Source organism: Patella vulgata, chromosome 9, assembly GCF_932274485.2.
Source record: "Patella vulgata chromosome 9, xgPatVulg1.2, whole genome shotgun sequence".
Lineage (NCBI taxonomy): Eukaryota > Metazoa > Mollusca > Gastropoda > Patellidae > Patella > Patella vulgata.
Window position 1 is genome coordinate 42530472 of NC_065887.2, and position 24169 is coordinate 42554640.

The 24169-nt window shown below is 37.4% G+C and overlaps 2 protein-coding genes across 2 annotated transcripts in view; both read left to right on the forward strand.

Annotated features, from left to right (window-relative positions):
- The window catches only part of LOC126807705 (uncharacterized), a 69989-nt gene extending 50559 nt beyond the window's left edge, over positions 1-19430 (forward strand). Inside the window, exons 11-29 of the mRNA XM_050532455.2 lie at positions 2938-3206; positions 3826-3954; positions 4286-4447; positions 4966-5833; positions 6555-6769; positions 7447-7555; positions 8102-8866; positions 9116-9235; positions 9732-9919; positions 11522-11699; positions 12141-12236; positions 13053-13161; positions 13631-13957; positions 14181-14329; positions 14674-14810; positions 15085-15492; positions 15741-15896; positions 16422-17048; positions 17819-19430. Coding sequence (XP_050388412.1) covers positions 2938-3206; positions 3826-3954; positions 4286-4447; positions 4966-5833; positions 6555-6769; positions 7447-7555; positions 8102-8866; positions 9116-9235; positions 9732-9919; positions 11522-11699; positions 12141-12236; positions 13053-13161; positions 13631-13957; positions 14181-14329; positions 14674-14810; positions 15085-15492; positions 15741-15896; positions 16422-17048; positions 17819-18070 — 5264 coding nt within the window. The 3' untranslated portion in view covers positions 18071-19430. The remainder of the gene's footprint in view (positions 1-2937; positions 3207-3825; positions 3955-4285; positions 4448-4965; positions 5834-6554; positions 6770-7446; positions 7556-8101; positions 8867-9115; positions 9236-9731; positions 9920-11521; positions 11700-12140; positions 12237-13052; positions 13162-13630; positions 13958-14180; positions 14330-14673; positions 14811-15084; positions 15493-15740; positions 15897-16421; positions 17049-17818) is intronic.
- LOC126807743 (aladin) overlaps positions 1-23868 on the forward strand; it is a 116799-nt gene extending 92931 nt beyond the window's left edge. The window contains exon 11 of the mRNA XM_050532516.2: positions 23850-23868. Coding sequence (XP_050388473.1) covers positions 23850-23868 — 19 coding nt within the window. The remainder of the gene's footprint in view (positions 1-23849) is intronic.
- Positions 23869-24169: the final 301 nt, after the last annotated feature.

Consider the following 24169-nt stretch of genomic DNA (forward strand, 5'->3'; position numbering starts at 1 on the left):
GAGGTAATTCTGTCGAGGTTTTTTTTCTGAAGTCTTTCTTCTCCAGCATAACTGAAGTCGAGGACTTTGTCTTGCTTATAAACCGTCTGTGTTTTCATGTACGCAAAATGAGAATATGCCAGAATTCCCATAAGAAAAACCTTCTATCATGTTTTCTTATGGAAAAAAAACCCTACCCTGGAAAAATAACCTGTTACACGTTTAAAGAAAAACATTTAGAAGAATAATCCTAAATTCCCCTGTATTTATCCAAAACCTCCCACGACTTTCAGACCTCAAGTTATTCCGGGCATAGAATATACCCCAAAGATCAAGGGATTTACCGTTAAAGGTTTATAAATGTATGAAACACCTTTTTTTAAGGGGTGAACCTGTAACAAATGTATTTCTGGTTTATTTCTGATGATTGACGTACTTGCTTGTTCTAATTCTAAGATTTTTATTCTGATATTAATGACGTACTATATATTTCTAAGATTGGTATTCTGATATGATATATATTTCTATTAGCGTACTCTAGTAAATAAATGATATATTTTGTGTAAGTTCATTCTGTTTAGATTTAGGAGGGTATATAAATAGTAACAGTATCTGGTGTTTGATGAGATGAGCTATTTATAAACTTAAACACTGAAATCACAGTTAAACTCATCATTCGTCTCTTCTTCGCTTATAGACCTTGGTATTTCGTCCCATTCGACGGGTTAGGCACACTTTCTATGTCAGTCACACATGCACTACCCCTCAAAAAGTATCTGTGGGGAATGTTAACCTCATGAGGTATTCTTGAATCGAATACAGAACATTCTTGTGATGAGATTTTCTCAATCCATAGTGGTACTACAAGGTTATAATAAATGATTATTTTCTCACACCCTGCTGTGTGCACGTAACCCTAGTAAATACATGTACTACAAGGCTGACTGTTGATTTTCTCACACCCTGCTGTGTGCACGTAACCCTAGTAAATACATGTACTACAAGGTTAACGGATTATTTTCTCACATCCTGATGTGTGCACGCACGTAACGCTAGTAAATACATGTACTACAAGGCTGACTGTTGAATTTCTCACACCCTGCTGCGTGCACGTAACCCTAGTAAATACATGTACTACAGGGCTAGCGGGTGATTTTCTCACACCCTGCTGCGTGCACGTAACACTAGTAAATAAAAGTAACCGCATGTTAGTCTCAAAATGACACTGATTTGTTTACTGGGCCATTCTATATGCGCCTGGCTAAACAAGTCTATAGACGTGTGTATATTAAACAGGAAATGATAAAGTTTTATTGTTTAAGGTGTGTGTAAATATTATCACATCTGTCCATCAAGTATGATGTCATAGCTACCATAGTATGGTATCTTTTTACATACCGCGATACTGGTACTTACCAAAACCAGACGCATTCTACCACCCATACTATTAAATAATAGACTCGTCTTTGATAAGGATATAAACTGTTAATGCATATTTAGAACAGTTCATTAAGATAAAATAGGTTGAAATAATAAATCGTGATTTACCTTAGTGACTCACTGTACATTATATATAGAGCTATGTATTCTATACATCATCGACCGTTTTTACACTGACTCCTATCTCTTTAAAATTCTCTTTTTAAAAATTAAATTGTCGATTTCTTTGATGTATTTATTGAAAAATTAACGGCTACAGATAAAACCTGTGTTCAGATATGGGCGATGTTATGTTCGAGAATTTAAGCCAATTATAAAACTAAAATTATTTTTAAACATAACGAAATATTTACTACAAGAAGAATAAATTCTGCCTTTCCAGTGATTTTTGCTGGTCTGCTGTGTAATATCAGTTAGTTTGTTATATAATGGTATTCTAGGATAATGCGAACTAGTGACTTTTGCTGGACTGCTGTGTAATATCAGTCAGTTTGTTATATAATCGTATAATAAGATAATGCCAACTAGTGTTTCATGTACCGGAAGTAGCTATCTATAGTAGTATATATATCAAGGGCGTGGCTATATAAAACACGTTTATGTTGTTATCTAATAAACTGTTGAACAGGATACCCCCCCCCCCCGCCTAAGATCTTCTTAACGGTTCCCATTCACAATTACACTTTTGTTTATCAACGTTTTAATGAATGGGTTCCATTGTTTGAACGCCTTTCACTGACGACGGTTGTATTGCCAAGATACCATAAACTGAGAGAGAGAGAGAGAGAGAGAGAGAGAGAGCGCGCCTTTCACTGACGATGGTTGTATTGCCAAGATACCATAAAGTGAGTGAGAGAGAGAGAGAGAGAGAGAGAGAGACGTCCACTTGACACAAACTAGGTCATTTCGGGACTAACACATGGTTGAATTTTATTTCAATTGAACCCGGAGAAAACCCACGAGGTTTGACAGGCGCCCCAATATTCACAAATTGATAGTTTGTAATGAAGAAAACAAAATCAAAATATCAACTCTAGACAATTTTCGGGCTTGGATTGACAAGAGGCCTATCGAAAATATTTCATCGAAATCCTAGGTGGCGCGGTATCCTGTATATCTTTGTAAATACTGAACGAAATTGAACTGTTAAAGAATCATCCGGCGTGGCTCCCCCTTGTCAGTGATGCAGGACGGAGGGCCTGACAAGGACAGCTGTCTAGTCGTTCGGATGGGACAGAAAACGAGGTCCCATGTACACATTGGCGTGCACGTAAAAGATCTCTTCGATATAAGAGTAGGCCGTAGTGCCGCTGTCCGGGCACAATTTCCATCATAGCACACTGTATGGAGTATGCCCGTCTTCATTAGCCCAGCTCGGACCTGAACAGTAGAACGTTAAACTCCATTTCATTTCATTTTGTAATAGATTCAGTTTCACACTATTGTAGTTTGCCCTAGATTTCTCAATCTCTTAAATAAGGTTCCCAGATATTAATCAAACTATTTATATATTTTTAGGTTATGGGGAGATAACTACGATACGCCCAGCTTACACCCAGGGTCCTCCGATAGTTGATACATCAGATAGACGTGGCACAACTAAAGTTATCAGATTTAACGGTTTATCTTATTTAAAATATAAGTTTGATTACAACACACTACCAGCATCTTACTATGAGAGAACGGAACAAGAAGATCTTAGTTTCCACTTCATCACAGATAAACCAGATGGTTTGTTGTGGTTCCACCAAGGTGAAGATGGCAGAGAAATGCATCTTAGTTTAAAGGTATAGTATACTATCATTTAGCCTACAGCTATGTTGACGACGATATGATTAGTCAATTCGAAATAAGAATATGTTCGTCTCTTTTAGCAGAACAGTTACACGTTAAACCTCATTTAATTTTATTTATATCCAAACAGGTTTCTTAGGGCACAGATTGGTTTAGCCTCACAATTTAACAACAGTTTTATACTTTATTGATTATAATAAAACTCAAACTGGTTAGATATTAATCTTTAAAGGGACAATAACACTCTTGCTGGCTTGACAGCTCCAGAAAATAAAAAAATAGCCTTATTCTAAGTACTACATGTGTTAGTGTCTTACTTCTTGGCGTGCCATGCACGGAACAGTGGCTAATCCGCAAAAAACGCCTACGCTGATTGATTAATCAATGTCTGACGTCATAGGGTCAAAAGCCGCCCGTACGACCCCTGACACGACCTTCGACTACAACTTGTCAGATCTTTATGTAGTGTAGACCATCGAAAGTATAAAAAAAACGAAAGGAAATATAGATGTGTATTTGAATCAGATTGTCGCTGATAATGTTAAAGTGCTTGTAACGGCAAGACGATCTGACCAGTATTTCCAACAAATTACTAGTGCGTTTTAATTACAGGGTGGTAAACTTGTATTTGTAAATGATGATGATGGAAGTCCTAAAGAAATAACTATTGCTCCTGACACTGGTGCTGGGTATAACGATTGGGAATGGCATCGTGTTAACGTTAACAGACGTGGACGCAGGGTAAGTCGTAGCTTCTCTAAAATATTAATAAAAACATGATTATTTGAATGATTATATTGTCTATGAATGGCTTACAGATTTAGTGAATTTTAATATTTGTATTAAATATTAATAATGTTATTGAATATGAATAAGTGTATTGCATGTGAATATTTGTATTGAATATGAATACTATTATCGTATACTAATATGAGCAATTGTATTAACTATGAATAATTGTATTGAATATGAACAATGTTCTGGAATATGAACAATGTTCTGGAATATTAATATAAATACTATTTTTAAATATGAATAATTGTATAAAATATTTGTATTAAATGTTATACAGATCAATATATCAGTTGATGGTAGAAATGGAAGAGATTATATATTTGAGAATGATGATATACAGTTACTGACATTAGCAGATGTCTGGGTTGGTGGTACACCCAATACATATGAACTCACTAATGGTGTAGTGAGACGAAACTTCGATGGTGGTGTCGCAGATGTAAGCTTCATATTTATTTATATAAATTCTCTCTAAATAATACTTTTATTTCTCTGTGCATCATGTGAAGTCTGTTGTTTCGAACACTGACACTGAAAAGCACCGACTACCTTGTAACCGATGAGTACTACACATAATCCGCACGTTTATAATTGTTGAAAGCGCAATCTCCAGCTCGGAAAAGCTTCGGATGTATAAACTCGCTGTTGTCGTTTTAAAATGATTAAAACATCATCTGGAATATTGTGAATAGAAATGATAATAGATAAATACTATAATTTATACGGTTATAACTGGATTGTTCGATTATTTTTTAGTGATAAGACAAGCTCTATACTATTAAATTTAAATTTTGGGGCCCAGTGGAACACAAAATTATCTGGAAACGTATCGCCCCACAAAACAAACCTACACATCGGCAATTGTATTTGGGCCTAAATCAAAGATCTCAGTGAATGGACCCATCATCGTCCACATCACTATACAGTCCCGTAACTGTTGGTTTATTTTTCATTCAGATGATTTACTCGACACGAGATGGTAATATCATCACAGACGTCAACTTGATTGGACTTGCTGGTTCTTCTCACGGTAATATTGATATTACAGATGAGCGGATCAACATCCGACCTCGTCCAGTTACCAGAGGACCTGTTATTATTACTGGACGACCTCAAATCAGAACGCCACCTCCACCACGAGTGACTTTAGCTCCAGTTGTTGGACCAACTCCAGTTACATTTAAAGAATCCAATACTTACATCACGTTACCGACACTGAAGGTTCAGGAAGGTGGAGTCATTCACTTCAGGTTCCGAACCATCAAAGATAACGGTTTGATGCTGTTTAACCGTGGAGAAGCCAACGCTCCCAACTTTATAGCTGTTGAACTATTTGATGGTAAACTCTACTTTGTCTATGACTTCGGCAGCTTTACTCGCAGAGTTCCCTTCTCACCACGTGTTGTCTCTGATGGTCAGGAGAAGGAGGTCGAGATCAGGTTCTTCAACCGCCACATAGATCTTCTTCTGAATGGCGAGTCCAAGCGAATCAACTTTGTCAGTGGTGAAGTATTAAGAGATAACTTGAAAGGAGCTTTCTATGTGGGTGGCTTCGACAGTTTCACTAGCCTTCCTTGGCACGTCTGGTCTCGTGAAGGCTACCAGGGATGCTTCCAGGATCTTAGAGTTAATGGAAAACAGATCAATCTCCACTCGTTGGTCAGTGATCAGTTCCTCTACGGAAAAGTTGATAGAAGATGTTTGAGTATGCCGAGAGAATGTGCCGTTCTCCAACCATGTCTGAATGGATTTTGTCGGGATACTTGGAATGGGTACAGATGTGATTGTAGAGGAACCAGTTTTACTGGTAGAAACTGTGATAAGGGTACGTATTCAATCAGACTTTCGCAGTCTTTATTGTAAAACATGTAAGCAACAACAAGCAACTTAGTTAATGAGTCATCAGAGATGTGCCAATAACTAATTTTATAAAAACTGGAGACATTGAAACGGTGCTCAATATGAACAATACTTGTATTTTAACAATTGATCCTGTGTATTGCCAGTTTAGTTACTATTTGTAACATGGACGGGAAATCTTCTTTTGTTCTTTTCGTTCATTAAGCAGATTGGGTGGCGCTTAACCGTGCAGTAACTAGACATGTTCAATGTTATTGCACACTTTTGCTGGTTTACGCTAGTTTTAGTAGAAATCATATAGAGAAGACGTGGGGTGGGTTTTCTGTGCGATAACAACAAGAATGTTGAGCAGGTGTCAATGTTACAAGTCATTTATAGCAGGCTTCATTCGCTAACAGTTTTAACACCTCGGCCTACGGCCTCTGGTTAAACCTGTTAACTCATGAAAGCCGTGCTATAAATATAACTTAATAGTTAAGTAGTTAGTGGAAGGAAACAAATTGTGGTGTGCTTACTCTTTTCCTAACATCTTATATAACTTGTTATTGATACAAAGCCTAGAATATTCTCATCATCTTGAAAAACATTGTTCTTTTTGTTGTTGAACTGGGCTTTGTAATTTATTTTGATATTTTGAAGTGTATGTTTCTCAGCTAGATGACATCGTCTATTAATTTCTATTGCAGACGCTTTAGTTGGTGCTCTCAATGGTAAACAATTTGCTGTTGTTTCTATGGACGCCACCCAGACTCATACCAACGACATCTCTATGCGATTTAAATCACCCCTTAGTGACGCCTTGTTGTTCCAGACTCACACTGACGTGTCAAACGAATATCTCAGATGTGAATTAGAAAACGGCAGGATAAAAATCACTACTAATTTAGGAGGCGAGACAAAGGTAATGTTTTAATCCTTCACTACGCCATGTTCTGGGCGTTCCTGCTGCCTTGTGCATATTTCCGGTTTCCATTCACTTCCTCTTGTAAATTGGTTTGTTGACAGTCTCACAGTAAAACCTAGCAATCTGATTACAATACAGATCTATATTTCGTTTAGTTTTTTTATACTTTCGATAGCCTACAGTACATGAAGATCTGATCAGTTGTTTTGGGAGATCACGTCAGAGGTCATACGAGCGGCTTTTGACCCTATGACGTCAGATATTTGATTAACCAATCAGCATTGATGTTTCTAGTGGATTACCCAAAGATCCGTGCACCTCACGCCTAAAGTTCGTCTAACAAACCGTATCATTGGCAAATCCCTCACATCATCCAGAACACGTCAATGGTAACAACTCGTCCAGATCCTGGTGTAGTCAACACAAAAAAAAGAAATTTTTTAGCTATAAAAAACGAAACGAAATAGGATCTGTGTTTTAATCGGAGTGTAAACCCTATTGACTGTGTTTCACACGATGCTTCCGTTAACCCAACAAATTGGCAACTACAAGGTTTAATGCTAGTATTTAAATCAGGAGAAGATATTCACTCTTGGCGTTTTTGTTTCCTGGTGATATTGTTTTCTAGTTTAGGAAAATAATTTAAGTGAAACACATTTATGTTTTTGTTTCAGTCGTTCTATGCTGGGGAGAATTTAAATGATTTCCAATGGCACACTGTGTACATCAGTCGACGTGGTAATCAGATAGAAGTCTGGGTAGATGATGGTGAGAGACAAATGGGTAAGTATATATATATATATATATAAATACTTTTAAACAATATTTCATAAATAGTTTAACAAACATAATCAGTGGCTTATAACAACCCTTTAAGCTTAAAGGTGAACAGATATAACAAATTTTAGATATTTCACAGTTAAACGTACATTATGCAAGAGCAAAATCTGCCAATTGCAGGTCTTTCTTGTGGCCTGAAATGTTATCTTAATTATTAATTAGACATTAATTAACTTATCCAGACCATAATCAACTCTCGATGTTATTGCTTGCCTGTGATATTTACTGGATTATGATCGCATTTGCTGCTTGACTTCCATTCATAATTTAATCATGAAATGGATGATCGAGATTTTAGTAATGATGATCGAGGCTAGGCAGAAATTTCATTCGCTTAATTCTCGGTTCATAGTGGATCAATTTGACTGAAATTTTTTAGCCTGTTCCCTTTACATTATCTAGTTTTTAACTATTATAGTGGGAACTGTCAGATCTTTATCTAATCTCCCATAATGTATCTTTAAATTAACACCATTTCTTTTTCTTCAGGTGAATTGTCAGGTGAGCGGTTCTTCTTTGATATTGAGCAGATATTTATTGGTGGCCTAGCTAACGACAATGTTCAGATCGGCGGCAATGCCAAGAATTATATTGGTTACATGCAAGGTTTCATGTTTAATGACGTCAGTGTGTTTGAGACGGCCGTGAAACAACCAGGTGATAACTTGATCAGTTTCAACCTGACTGATATAGATCGATTACCTCCCTTAATCTATAACCCAATCACAATCAAAAACCGTGACACATTCGTCCAACTTCCTACACTGAGAATACCAGCTTCAATGGTCATTAACTTTATGTTTAAAACCAAGGAAACCAGCGGTGTCTTGTTATTTAATGGCGGACGTAACAGGGAATTCCTTTCTGTGGAGTTGTACAATGGATATCTTCATTTCGCCTTCAACACCAGCGACAGTTCTCCAGCTCTGCGTATGAACACGCCACAACCGTTGAACGACAATAAATGGCATACGGTGACAATACGACGTGTTGATAATCGTCGATTCAGTGTGAGTATTGATGGAATATCAACTACTATCGCCAGTGAAGGACGGGATACTAGTATTGACCTACAGGGTCCACTGTATATTGGTGGCCTACCACAGAACATGTTTGACCAAGACTACGTTAGCGGTGCCTTGTTGTCTAAAAATGGTTTCCAGGGATGTCTGGCATCTATAGACTTGAGTGGTGCTGTTCCTGATTTGGTTAAATATGGCGGCGGTTCTACGAACATTATTACAGGGTGTACTGGTAAGTTTATTTTACTCTCGGTGTCCTAAATGTGTAGTCACCTGGCAACCATCTTTGGTCCCTGTGTCTCGAATGAATTCGACATTTTAAAATACAGTCACCTGCATAAACGTTTTGCAAGGCGAGTTTTTATGAAATTGACCTTAAATTATATACAAAAAGTCAGTCATTTTACTTATCTGCTATGAACTGAAGTTTGTTTAAAATGATTAAGAATTCTTAATATTGTAATGTGTTTGACGTTTTCAGAAATCCAGGCTGTTTGCGGACCAGATACCTGCACTAATTATGGAAAGTGTGTTCCTGATGGTGCCTTGTTCAGATGTGATTGTAATATGACATCATTTGTAGGAACAATCTGTAATGAAGGTAGGGCACCAATTTTAACAATCTATAGTTTAAATAGTGGGGGAATAATAGGTTGTTGAACTGCCTGTCCGTCTGTCCGTCCGTCTAATCTGTGATATCTAATATAGTGACATATTACTTGTATGACGGCGTCCAACACTACCGGATGATTTCCGACCGTAATTTGTATCGCTAGACCTGAAATTCTGTAAAAGTTGGGTCATGTCAGTTATTCTGAAATACATCATCTGATGCTGAGAGAAATCAAAAACGAGGTCCCCCGTCTTCATTTTAACGGATATCACAGACCCGTTGGGACCTTAAACCCCATTCCATTCAACCATCCATACTGTGTACTGTGTACAGTGTTATTATAAAGACGTTTACGTATTGTTATTATCACAGTGGCTATTGCACGTTGTTATTATTACAGAGGCTATTGCACGTTCTTATTATTACAGAGGCTATTACACATTGTTTTTACAGAGGCTATTACACATTGTTATTATTATTACAGAGGCTATCGGATTCCGGTTGAAGGAAACTAGAACTAAGGATGGTGTATTAATATATACTTACTCCCAGGGATTCGAACCCAGCACCATGACCGATGATATCGCTTTTGGATTTATGACCAATGAACCCGATGGAATACTAATGAGAGTGAACAGTGGTTTGGTTGGTGATTTTATAGAGTTAAGATTGGTAAGTATTTATTATAAATAGAGTTGAGTTACGATTAGTCAGTATTTATTATAGATAGAATTTTAATTCTTAAAAGAATGATAAGTATTTGTTATAAATAGAGTTAAGATTGGCCAGTATTTGTTATAAATCGAGTTAAGATTTGACTGTACATGTATTTATTATAAATACAATTAAGATTGGATTGCATTTATTATAGTTATAATTAAGATTGGACTGTTTTTATTATAGTTACAATTAACTATTTATTATAGATAATTAGTAATTGGTAGATATGGTCGAACCGAGTTATCAGTCGTTGCCCTCTTGAATACATTCATTGCGAAATCTCGAGTTTCTGATTACAATCCAGGTCATTGATAATTATTGTTGGCAAATCCAAGACAGTTAAAACGATTATGAAGAGTTGCCCAATAGTTCGGGTAGGGGAATCACACCACACGTAAATAACCAAATACATGGACATTTTGATAAATAATAAAAGTTGGTGGATTGGTCGTAAGGGTCTACTGGGCGGTATAATACCGGGTTCCAACGATAAGGACTACGCCGTCACCCACGAATGTGGGGCCAAAGTTATTTTTAGTCTTTCTCTCCCCATATTCCTGAAGCAATGGTCCGAGTAATCCCTCTGTCCATTGCTGGATTGGCTTCTTATACTTGAGCTTTTGAGGGAGTTTGTCTATTCTTTCCGTTCAATCAAATCTATCCCTAGTACAGCAACATGACACCCCTTCGTTTAATCTGGGTCTTCCCTAAAACTTTGGACAGTGATTTAAGGTATTAAAAACGGTTGAAGTATTCTTCGTCTTCATACAGTTGTTTACATTGTATTCGTGTTGATAGCCTCGTTTGTCACGCAATTAGTTTTTCTGCAATAGTCTGCTATGCACTGGTTAATTGGCCATAATAAAATCGTTAGTCATTACGTAACGTTATGTAAACATATTTGGTCCAATTTGGAGCTTTGTTTAAAATTTAACGATTTTGTTACTCAGTTAGATATTGGTTGTTAATCGGACTATTGACCAGTCATAATTTGCAACAGAAATTTGCTTCCACTAAAGCAGTGTTTAGTGGGATTAGCTCTAATCAAACGAGGAGTATGTTCTCTCCCTTTCCCCTTTTGTTGACGTTTTGGTGTAGAATGGGAGAAAGGGGGTTGAAAATACATTTTCTGCCAGGTTTTGGTGAATATTCATGATTTTGAGGCGGAAGGATACAAGAGTTGAGTTGTTGGTTAGGTTGAAATTCGGATCAAAAATTGCATGTTTACTTGTCTCTACTTCCAGCTTGTGTATCTCAAGTTTTTCATGATGAACCCCATGCGTGCTTTTGGGCAAGAGTTTGCTACATGTTGCAACATCTGTGGCAGAAAGCTATCTATCCAACGAAGATTTTGGAAAATGTTAGAGCCGGTCTAAGAGACGAGAATTAACATTAAAGTCAATGGGGAAATTTTATGTTTACATAAGGCGTCACGTAAATCAAAAAGAAACTCGTGCCAAGGGAGAGAACCTAGAAATTCAAAAACAAACAATCCGCAACTCGGGAGCTTTAATGATCAGGATATGAAATGGTTCATTATGTATTCTGTTTTAGGAAAACGGCCATGTTATTGCTGAGTACGACACCGACTCATCTGGTAAATCGAGTAAAATTGTTCAATCATCCAGACAATTTAATGATGGTAAATATCATGTGGTCAGGTTCTACAGGACGAGTAACAACGCCACCTTACGGGTGGATGATATTGGTGCCAGAATTAATTCACATTCCGGTAAGTTTTACATTTCTCACCAGTTGACAATCAAATTATTTTATTTTCGTTTCGAAATGGCGAAATGGTCTCTCTGATGTGCTGTCATATTTTGGCAAGTCTTCCTTACAAAACTGTTCAAACTCTTTGTGCAGTAAGGTAACTTCTGAAACCAGAACTTGCCATCTCTTCGTGCATTTTTCAGATTTAAACTGGAATATTACAAAATATGCAATACATGACAATGTGCACGCGTAGCATTTCACCTGGTCCCCAAGAGTATCATTGATAGGGCTGGCTTGTACAAAGGCAGGCATGTTCTCAAATTCTCTTATTTCTTAGTTGATGGTTTCTACTTTAATTATTATTCCAGTTTCTATTTTTGCGTATTGTATGTATTAATTGTGTGTATTATTATTGTATATTATTTGTGTGTATTATTTTTATTGTATATTATTTCAGTTCGTCATGGTATATTTGACAAACATGGATCTATACATATCGGTGGTTACAGGGTGAACAATGCGATACAGCGTCCATTTAATGGTATTATTGCCGGTGAGTTTAATAATTTATATTTATTTATGTCCAGTTCATATATAGTAATATACCCTAGTCAACCTTTACACTATAGCTTACATATTCTACTGATATATATTTAGCATCCAAAGGCTGCAGTAATTAGTCATCACGTGGCCGGTGGAGGCGTGCTTGGGTGGACTAGAGGTCTAGAGTGTCGCTTAACCCCTGGATTGCGGTTTTGGTTTCGATCCCTGATGTGAGAGTATATGACGTGGAGATAGAGACGCCTTCTTGATCTCGTGGGTTTACTCCGGGAACTCCGCTTTCGTCCCACAGCAAAAAGCAAAAGCAAAAACGCGTGCGCGTGTGCTAAGCATAATAATAAGACAACTTGTCTGCTATATCACCATCGGTGGAACGGACGTTAAACACTAACAGTAGAGGAAGTCATCGCGGGCAATTGTTAACAATTATAAAATGTATGTACCTTTTATCGCCATAGATTTTGTTTCTCTGACATATTGTTTATAGCGTTCTAAAAGAAAAGTCTAGACTAATTATAGAATAGCCTAACAATGAACTTCTCTTCATTTCCACGAGCTTCCATTGAACGTTTACGATGTAACGAATCTTTAATGTTTTTATTGACAGCGATTTGTCTCTGATTTAACATACACCCTTCTACGTTCAACATCTCCGATCTAATTGTAACAATCGAATATTAGTTATTTCATTAAACTGATAGGCGAAAATCTGCTGAGCGATAATGTTACTGCACACTTGAACCCTGGGCATTTTATTAAGAGTTAACTTCTGTGAAATCTATTATTATTCAAAAATTGTATTTTTTAGGAATGTATTTTAATGGTTTGCGTGTTATGGATATGGCTGCCAATAAAAGACAAACAGTTTGGATTGGAGACGTTGCTATAGCACCATCTCCTTTCTCGCTATCAGGAAGGTAGGAACAACATGTTTTATACATTTGGTTGGTGGAGTAGATCTAAGCGTACCAATATTTATTTGATTTCCACCAAAGATATCATTGTTTAGTGTGCACGCGGAGATTGAGCGCTTGATGTATATTTTGATAAACTTTATGAAGAGCTAGACGTACAACAATTTCTGAGATAAAAATCATGGAAAACGACGTGGACAGTGGATAATCCGAGAATTTAATTAGGTTTCGATATTTATGATAAATGGATAGCGATTAAAGTCAATTTCGTCTTGTTTATGCAATGAATTCTCCTCCGACTTCGCACCCGCTGCTAGGTATTTCGTCAGCGAGAGAGGGGGAGGGGGTGGGGGTGTTAACGTCCAAACGACACTATTTAGATCATTTCGGGACTAACGTATTTTATTTCAATAATTCGCTTGCGCTGGATATCTTGTCAGTATATCATTATTGAAGGTTTTTCATCTTTCAGTACAATAATTATTAGAACACCGAAACCTGATCTTCCAAAGGTAACAGCTGTTCCTCCTGTAACAATACCTCCAATTATACCAGGTGGTACAGGTGGTACAGGTGGAGGGGGAATCGGAGGAACAGGTGGAGGAACTGTGGTATCTGGAGGAGGTGGAGGGTCTGGTATTTTACTTGGAGGTGGATCAGCCCAACCACTAGCTGCAGCAGCTATAGGTGGAGTGCCAAGTGGAGGATTTGTAGGAGGTGGACCACGAGCCGGAGCTGTTGTTGGAACTGTTCTGGGAATCCTAGCTTTGGCTAGCAGCATGATGTGGGCCTTTTACCTGTAAGTATGAATTATAGCAAGCAGTTAATACACTGAAGCCAATGATTTGGAGAGTAAAGAAGAAATAAATTGCAAACCAGGAACAAATTGTTTGCATTGTAGCACGATACATTGTTTGTAAAGATTATTTGTTGTTAAGCTAAGTATTTCTTTAAACGACATTTCGAGTTGTTTCTTTAAAAAGCTAGTCAAGCCCTTCATCCTTATTGTGTTTTAATTTTAGATGTAAACCTGGATGGTGTGTTAGACCAGCAGGGGCTGGTGGTGCTCCAGTAGCTATATCCCCACCAAGAGCTGGTTCTAATCTAGGTGCCGTCACAGCTGCTGGAGGTATGGCTGGAGCTGGTAGTATAGTTGGAGGAAGTGCTGCAGGTCGGTATATCCATGTATATGTTAACTAGAATACATTAGAGTAATATGACAGTCTGTATTTAATCCGAGTATTTTCAAGGCTGCAGATAATGTAATCAACATTATTTCGGGTTTCTAAACAATAATTATACAAGGTTCAGTTGGTAGAAAAATGATACCCCATATTCGATTGCGGAAGAATTGGTATCTGGAAAGACTAGCCTTGTGTGCCTAATGTCAATCTCCAATGGGGTTTATGGAAAGCCCATGTGCAATTATTGTAATATACACTTCCATTGAGTTTATTTCATTGGTTTTGCTTTTCTTTGTTTTTAAAAATAAAGTTTATTTGATTCTTGTTGCAGGTGGTGCTGGAGCAAAAGGAGGTGGTATGAATTACGATACGGCAACATTACGTGGTACTGGAACCTTCACCAGTTCTGGTACTAATATCGGCACTCCTAAAGCTGGACGAGCTCATCTTGGTTCAACTGCATCACAGGTACGTCAAAGGATACAATCAAATGGTTCCCGTGTCTTCTCAACTATCCAAAGGTGAAGTTGCAATGGTAGATTTAGAATCATGGTACAAACGATGATATATAAATACCTCAGTGGTGCCAGTACACTGTAGCCGCTTCTGGAGTTTGGGATATTTGATCACAAAATAGGTTAGGGGTCAAGATGTTCGGTTATGAGAAGTGTTGCTTCACTCTGGAATGGCTCGATTTGACTGACATAATCATATTTATTTAAGCATTGTATTTCTGTTGCAGGGTTCTGCTGCTTACTACCAACAGAACACAAGTGTTGTTGATGGTGGTAATCTGGGTTCTCCTGCCACGCTTGGTTCCTATCATTACGAGGGACATGGAATGGCTGATTACGATCTGGCACATGGTATGGGTGGCTCTGGGGGAGGAGGGTCTGCTAACTATCAGAGCAACACCCTACAATCTGGCTACTCGGCTTCTACTATGACTATGTACAATTACAACATGCAAAATGTACGAACTGTGACCGGACAGCATCAAATGATGGGATATGGTGCCCAGAATATGATTCCTCCAACACCTGGTGCTATGGGAGAAGAGGTTAGAGTGGACTGTTGTCTCATGACAACTGATGGAAGGAGTGTTGTCACTGGTTCTAGTCATGGACCACCACAATGTTGGGATATGCAGGTATGTTGTTTAACTAGGTAATTCGTGGACTAACATATGGTTTAATTTTACTGCAATAAGTTTATCACACGCCTGTGTATTTTAGAAATATGAGACAAACGGTGTACACATGGAAAACCCACGAAATTAGTTTGATTGAAGTTTGAAAATTAAATTCAAATAGAGTTAAATTTGAGATATATACCCCTTCATGGTCCTCATGGGTGAAGCTACTGTGTTCAGCTAGATGTATTGTTGTATACTTACAGTCAGGAGAATTATTACGTACAATGAAAGGATATACAATGGGATCAACCAATCTTCATCTAGCTTGTAATGATAGAATGTTGGTGGGAGCTGTTAATGCTGACCTAGATATTAACGAATATTCCGTGCGTAAAGGTGTAACTAACAGACAATTACAGGTATGTTACCTATCATTCATTCTAGTGGTGTGTTTTGTTGGACAGTGTGTTAGGATATTCCTATTTTTTAAATGAATGCCGTAAACTATGTAACTACATGTGGGCCAAACAATTTGTCAAGTAGCAATATAATATCGTTTTGATTTATATTTTTATTGGATGGATCAATTTACCTGATTATTGGCATCTATTTACCTGGTTATTGCCATCAACTTACCTGGTTATTGGCATCGATTTACCTGGTTATTGCCATCAATTTACCTGGTTAACGGTATCAATTTGTTTACCCGATTACTATAAATTTATTTACGAAGTATATGTAAGGAAATCTTCGTAATTCGTATATATTTAGCTCAATAAAAATATATAACCAACCGTCTGATATAACCCCACATGCAGTGGGATTTATAAATTCGTATTTTCATAGATTGACAAATGTATCACCTGGATATGTTTAATAGAAAGCACCCCTGGATGCATATTTTTGCTCTGTCGAATGGTCATCCGGATGTTTTATGTTTTCAGATTTGGGATTTCACCAACGGTCAGCCATTAGAAATGTCTTCGCTTATAGAATATTGTTCAGCTGTTTGTGTTATGAGTGACAACGATAAGGTTGTTTTCGCCAGAACTGATAAATTTGGTAACGCCACGGCGGTCGTTGTGTGGGACATTTTAGGAAATCAGCCTATTAAAGAAATGCGATATGACAGTCCAGTAGGCAATAACGATTATGTACATTATATTAATTTATCTCAGAACGATCGATTTGTGATCGCAGGTTTCACTAATACATTCGACCAATTCGCTGAATTTGTCGTCTTCGATATGACGTTAACGAGTTATAACGTCATGGAACCAAGCTTCCTTCGATTGGACGCCAACCCAGAATGTACGGAGGTTCTACCACGTGATGAAGCCGTCACTGGATTACGTAATGGAGATTTGGTGGTGTGGAGTTTGCGCACAGGTCAACCTAACAGACAACTAGTGTCGCCGAACGGCCGTGCTGCTCATGATCGTGAGGTGAAGGCCGTTGTAAGGTCAAAGGATAATAAGTATCTGGTTACAGCTTCTGCGGATGGAACGTTGAAATGTTGGGATCTGGAGACAGAGAGACAGATGACCACCATGAGTGGACACCAAGATGAGGTATGTTTATATGATCTATAGGGTCAGGGGTTGGCTAACAGTACGTTGTATAGATACGACTTTAGATGCATCCCTTCTTATAGACTGGGTTACTAGGCCTGGCCTTTTCAACGCCTACAGTGGAGCCACCTCTTCAAATTCTTCAACAAAGGTGTTCTCGAATTTATTTCCAATATCCATCCATATTAAAGATACATTATGTAAGATTTAGATAAAGAACTAGCCATTCTTGCTATAATAGTTCGAAAGTAGATGATGTAAAATGAATAATTTGAAAATTTCATTCAAATTACTCTATTGCAAGCGCAGATATTAGCCTTTGAAGGTTTGACAGACGTGTGCAATAATTTCAACCACCGTACTGGTTGATCGAAGCTAAGTCTCGGTCCTCCATATTTGATTAAATCAAAGTATCGTTGAACCATTCTAATCTATTTAATATCGGAGAAATCTGATGCCATCGAGAGTTGATTAAGGCCTGGATCAGTTAATTAATGTCTAATTAATACTTTAGAAAACATTTCAGGCCTAAAGAAAGACCTGCAATAGGCAGATTTAGCTCTTGCATAATGCATGTTTAATATCAATAAACTGTTATATAAACATGTATTCTGTCTTATATCCGCATTAAGTCTAACAATGTATGTCCTTGGTATTTGTAATTAATATCTGAAATGAGGCCACTGTTTATCTCACCAGAATAATCTAGTTTGGTAAACTCCCGCCCTTGAACCGTCGCTTACGTTTGATTGTTTATTTACTTTTTACAGGTTTGGTGTTGTGCCATTTCTCCTGACAACGAAATCGTCGTTTCTGGATCACGTGACGGTACGATACGACTCTGGCAACTTCGTAACGGAAAGCAGATCTGTTCCTTTAACGCTGGTGTTGATGTCTTCTACATCACTATGAGTCAAGACAAGAGCACGATCGTTGCCCTGGGAGACAAGTTCGGCGCCAGGAAACTAATCATGTTACAAGTAGTACGCACCAAAGTTCGACGTCAGATCACCACTTCTTAAACAAAAGACGACAAATCGTGCAATTTAATTTATTTCTGCTTTATTCTAAGTGCTGTGCTGATATTTGGACATGGAGGTCAAGGGTCAAGGTCAAAGGTTGTGACCGGAATTACCGGAAGTCTGTTGTTCACCGAATACGTTCACTAACTCAAGAAATATTAAACGTATACACAAAACTGCATGCTTTGTTTAGATTTTATGACGTCAAATTAGGCTTTGACCCATGGAATTAATTTTTTACGCAAAAAACTGAAAATACTCAGTGTGTTTCAACAGTGTACTTTTTTCTTTTGTTTTTTCACGTTCTTAATTAATTCACATTATTTTTGTATTTTGTTATCGAGAATGTGAAAATATTTTTTAATATTTGGGAAAGTAAATCTCACGAATTATACATCCAAGTTGGTAAAAATATTTTGGTGTTACTTTAAAATAATAGCAGGTGAAATAAGTTAATTGCAAAACGACGATAGTTAGGAATAAATAATTAATTAATTAATTACTGCTTTTAATTGTATACTTTCTTGCCAGTTATTTATATTTTTAGATTTTGATATTATAAATATGAAATACAATTCAGACGACAATAGATTTTACTTATTTCTAAGTAGAGTAGTTTGATTTGTTAGTCAATAAGTGAATAGAATAGGCCAATTTACATAATCAATTGGATGTTCTATTAAAGAATAGGCCAGCTCACAAATGATCTCTAAAATAATAACGAAGAAGGGTGAAAAAAAATAAATTTCTCAAAATATCCATTAGCTAGCACAATTTTGAAATACATTTTATATTTCTTAATTGAGTTGAATACTAGAAACATTTACTATTCAATGATGTGGGTTTTTGTTTTAGTTAAAATGGGACAAGTCTCATATTATGTTTTTATTAAAAGTTTTTCTGAAGTTTATTTAAATCTTTTTTTTACGATTCTAGATTAACTTTTTCTGTCTCTGTGTTTGTTTAGAAAAGTAAATTGCTTTTGATGTTTATATGTAGAATATTTACAGTTGGTTTATCCGAGTCATAAATATTCACGGCGTATATTAGGTATATTACCAATATAATAAGTGCATAATATCAAATAATGATCATTATTCCAAATTAATCCTGAGTTTTATCCAGACCGATCGGAACATGAGACATAAATATCAACATACAATTTACTACAATTACAAGAATTACAGCTTAAAGAATTTTAAGGAATTATGTCTAGAAAAATTTTAAGAAATCATGTCTTGAAAAATTTTAAGAAATCATGTCTTGAAAAATTTTAAGAAATCATGTCTTGAAAAATTTAGAATAATTTAGATATTGGAATTATTTTAATTTTCTAAACTATTATTAGTAACGTCGGATACCATGAACTATAATCTCGTTAGGGAAATCTCAAAATAGAAATCCCATATTCTTTACAATAATAATAATATATATATATATATATATAAACGTATATAAACTATGCATTTTTTTATGTATTTTTAAGTGCTGATGTAAAACATGAAATTCTTTTTATTATTAAAAAAATTCATATTTTAAAAAAGAAGTAAAAAGGGTTTGTTTAAATTGTATATTTGAAAGGATCATTGATTTGGATCACGGTGGTTCAATGATTAAAGCGCTGGTATACTGACCTGGTACCGGTTCAGAACGGAACGAAAACGTAGAAAGCACGTCAACGATTCCTTTACAGTTTGAATTCGATGACGAGTTGACGTAAACGCAGCGGAATATCTTTGTAGTTCCGGTAGTCACATTTCGCGGTGTCCAGTAATGTTGCTTACCTAATTACCTATATGGGTCCACCGGCCCCCCCCCCCCCCCCCACTGCTAAGACCCATAAGCACAAGCGAATTATTGAAATAAAGATACACGATTAGTTAGTTCCGATATGTCATGACCGTGTCTATCATTTTAATTAAGATAAATAGATAATTAGTTGTCGGGCAAGTTCTACACGGTTTTTATTTTGTTTCGAGAAATATTAATTGGAAACTTTTTAACAAAGTGAACAAAACCGGTTACCACCAAAATAAGAGAGTGACAGAGAGAAATGGGGTTAAACGTCCACTCGACACAAACTAGGTCATTTCGGGACTAACATATGGTTTAATTTTATTTCAATAATTCGCTTGCGCGTAGGGGTCTTTAGCAGTGGGAGGAAACCGGAGGACCCGGAGAAAACCCACGAGGACCACCAAAATGCTAGAAATGTGTACAAATCGAAGAGACAATAAGGGAGACCTCTTCACAGTTCTATACTTCGACAATCATCAGCCAGTAAATATATTTTTATAACAGCGAATTGAAATAATACACAGTCTAATTGTTGGCTTCTTCTCCGTTTATGGCGGGTTGAGTGGCGGAATTGTTTAATGCGTGCGCTTTAAGTCACCAAGTCCGTCATTGTGTCAAATGGTGAGGTTTCGATTTTCCCTAACTGCTAAAAACTCCTGCGCACAACTGAATTATTATAAAAACTCCTGCGCACAACTGAATTATTATAAAAACTCCTGCGCACAACTGAATTATTATAAAAACTCCTGCGCACAACTGAATTATTATAAAAAAAATATTGAATTATGTGTTAGTAATAAAATAACATGGTTTATGTCGAGTGGAAGTTAAACCCTTTTGCTATAATAATTTCTGTGGACGTATCCAGATGCTGAATAAACAATAACATGGGACGCTCTTTGGTCAGGTCCAAAATTACGCGCATTATAGAGCGGGGGCCCAGGTTGGTCAACCTAGCTGAAAAGTGTACCAATTTTCTCCTATATGGTATAAATGCATGCATATCTGGTATCATCAGAATGTAAGTCTGCAGGGTATCTGGTGGTGGGTGTGGTATTCCACGCCCAATATGCCATCCCCTCCCCCCTCCCTCCCTCCCAACTAGGCTAGATTAGCTCAAAAGTGTACCACATGAAAATCGTACAACAGTGTACCGTACATTTTCATGTATTACAAAAACACTCTGACAGACTTTTCTAGTGGTGGGGTACCTCTGACAGAGCTATCCCTGACAAGAGTTATCTAATTTCCAAACCACAGCTAGGCTAGATTAGCTAAAATCTGAACCAGTACCACCATAGGAATCATGAATGGCCACTGCCAGACCGTTTGTGCCGTGAGTTACCCCTAACAGACACGCCCTAAAATGTCACGCCCCCAACTAGGATAGATTAGCGGGCACTGTTCCCGTGGATCAAAAAATTAAAAATTGGGCCAGGGTGCGTAGAATACTAATACCTAGCACGTATGGAATGGGCGATAAACTTACATTCTGGTGATACCAGATATGCATGCATTTATACCACATAAGAGACAATTGGTACACTTTTCAGCTAGGTTGACCCGCGCCCCTCCGCCAACTTGGCTCCTGGTCTATTACGCGACTGTTTGAATACTAGGGGATCACGTGGCTAAGTGGGTAAGACGCTAGCTCGCTAGCCTGGAGGTCGGGTGTTCGATCCCTGCATTGGCCGAGAAAGTTCATCCAGATTTTCCGGCGTGGTTCTCCCTTGTCAGTGATGCAGGACGGAGGGGCTGACAAGGAAAGCTGTCTAGTCGTTCGGATGGGACGAAAAACCGAGGTCCCGTGTACACATTGGCGTGCACGTAAAAGATCCCTTGGCAGTTGGAATTCGATATAAGAGTAGGCCGTAGTGCCGCTGTCCGGGCAAAATTTCCCTCATCGCACACTGTATGGCGTATGCCCGTCTTCATTAGTCCAGGTTAGGAGCAGAACAGTAGGACGTTAAACTCCATTTCATTTCATTTCGTTTGAATACTAAATGAAATAGGCTAGTTACCTCCCTTCACCTGTTGTTGATAATAGGCGGCTGTTTCCCTCGTCTGGAATGAGCCAACAATGTCTCATAATCGGTTTTATATTGATAGCAATAAACGAGTAGATGCCCTTTATTGAGTGGCGTTGCTTGAAATGCTGACGGTCCATGCAGTACGACACTTAAAATAAAACTTTAATATGCTACTAGTTACTTCATTTTACCTGCACTCATTATTCTCCGTGGAGAGATTATAGACCTTCCGTGGGCTTAAGGTTGTTGGTTTTTTGGGGGTTTTTTTTTTTGGGGGGGGGGTATGGTCGAGGTCTAAAGCAGTATAAATTGACATTACCATGTCCATGGGAGCAGCCATCTTTTAACAGACGATTGTCCGGACCATTGGCGTTCGGTCTCTAGTTCCGACCACTAGTCATGAAAAAATTATAACCGAAGGTCGCCCAGCGGTTCGTCAGTTATCGGTCATTCTCTAAACTCCTGTCCCGATAAACAAACGATCGAAACAAATGAGTGAATCTGTGAAAAAAAATGAAATTTTATAGTTTATATAATGTATTCAAATTTCTATGGTGATGAGTATGCATAATCATTTGATTTAAGTTTTACAGTGGCTAGAACTCTGCAAATAAATGTTTGTGATATGTAATAAGTCATATATACTCTTCAAAAAAAGTAGGGGATATTGAAATGCAAATAACTATGCAGGTTGTGATATGATAAATAGTCATGGACAATTGACATGCTTTGAGAGTATGTTCACAGATGAAAAACTTATCGCCCCAACAGAACCACTGAACTGCACATTCACGTGGGAGGGGTTCATTGTCAAATTTGACACTTCAAGAAAGGGTTGATGAAAACTGCCGCGTGCTGGTTTATCCTATCCATGTTTGCTTTCCTATCGGTTCTTGCATAAGATTTACTCTTTAACGTAACTTTGCTTTAGTGTGTTACGTTTAATGTGATCGGGAGATGTGTTCGTCGACGTCAACGTCCACCGACAACACTGCAAGAATTGACCGTGGCACTGCAAGAGGAGTGGGTCAGATTGCCCCAAATCGTAATTGGACGGTTGATTAGGATCATGCCACGACGAATTGCTGAATGTCTGAGGATTGGTGGAGCAATTACTCATTATTAAAACAAAAATCAAAAACGTTCATTTTCACTTTTGATAGTGTATCTTTTTGCGAGTGAAATGGGGCCGTCAGATAAGCCGCCCATATGAACTGTTTATGTTCATGTGTAGGCAATTGGCCTGTTATTAACCTACACTGGTTACCTCTAATAAAAACAGCAGTGCATTTCCGCAGTTTTGTATTGTTTCTGAATATCCCCTACTTTTTTTGAAGAGTATATAATTCGTCATTAAATAACTCGAGAAATATGCAAATGTTTATTGTCCCTAAAATATTGATGTAAATAATTGATTTTCCTCGATTTGTATTCCGTCTGGAGGATCGATCAACAGAGGTCACTGGAGAAGAAGGCTGACACGAAATACCAAAATGGCTAAAGCATGCGAGTATGTACCTAACGTAATGAAATACGTACTACATTAAACAGGCATAATGCAAAAGCTAAATCTGCCTATTGCAGTTCTTTCTTTAGGCCTGAAATGTTATCTAAATTATTAATTAGACATTGATTAACTTATCCAGACCATAATCAACTCCCAATGTCATCGCTAGCCTGCGATGTTTATTGGATTAGGTTCCGATTTGGTGTTTGACTTCCATTCATAATTTAATCATGAAATGGATAATCGAGGCTATGCTTTTTTTATCATACCGACTTTAGTAATGATGATCGCTAAAATCTCGGTTCAGAGTGGATCAATTTGACTAAAATATTCAGCAAATTCCTTTTACATTATCTCGATTTTAACTATTATAGTGAGAACTGCCAGCTCTTTATCTAATCACCCATAATGTATCTTTAGTAGAGAGAGGTTAATTCAGATAGAGAGTCTGGGACAATAGTTGAATGTGATAAGTAACGTCAGAAAGTTTAAATAATTCTTGTAGCTTGTAGGTTTAACCTCGTTTGTTGGACATTACGTTTGTGATATTTTCACCATAAATCTAGGTCTCAGTGATCACAAGATGAGTTTAAAGGTCAGCGGTAGTAAAAACAAAATGCTCTGTGAGTAATGTATTTTATTTTAGACTTTTGTATCCAAGGGTCATTGTTCTGGGTTTTGAAATAATTTTTTCATCTTTTCAGGTGTTGTAACAAAATGGTGTCACTTTACCTTGCCCTTAACGTCCTACTTCCTGCACCGTTT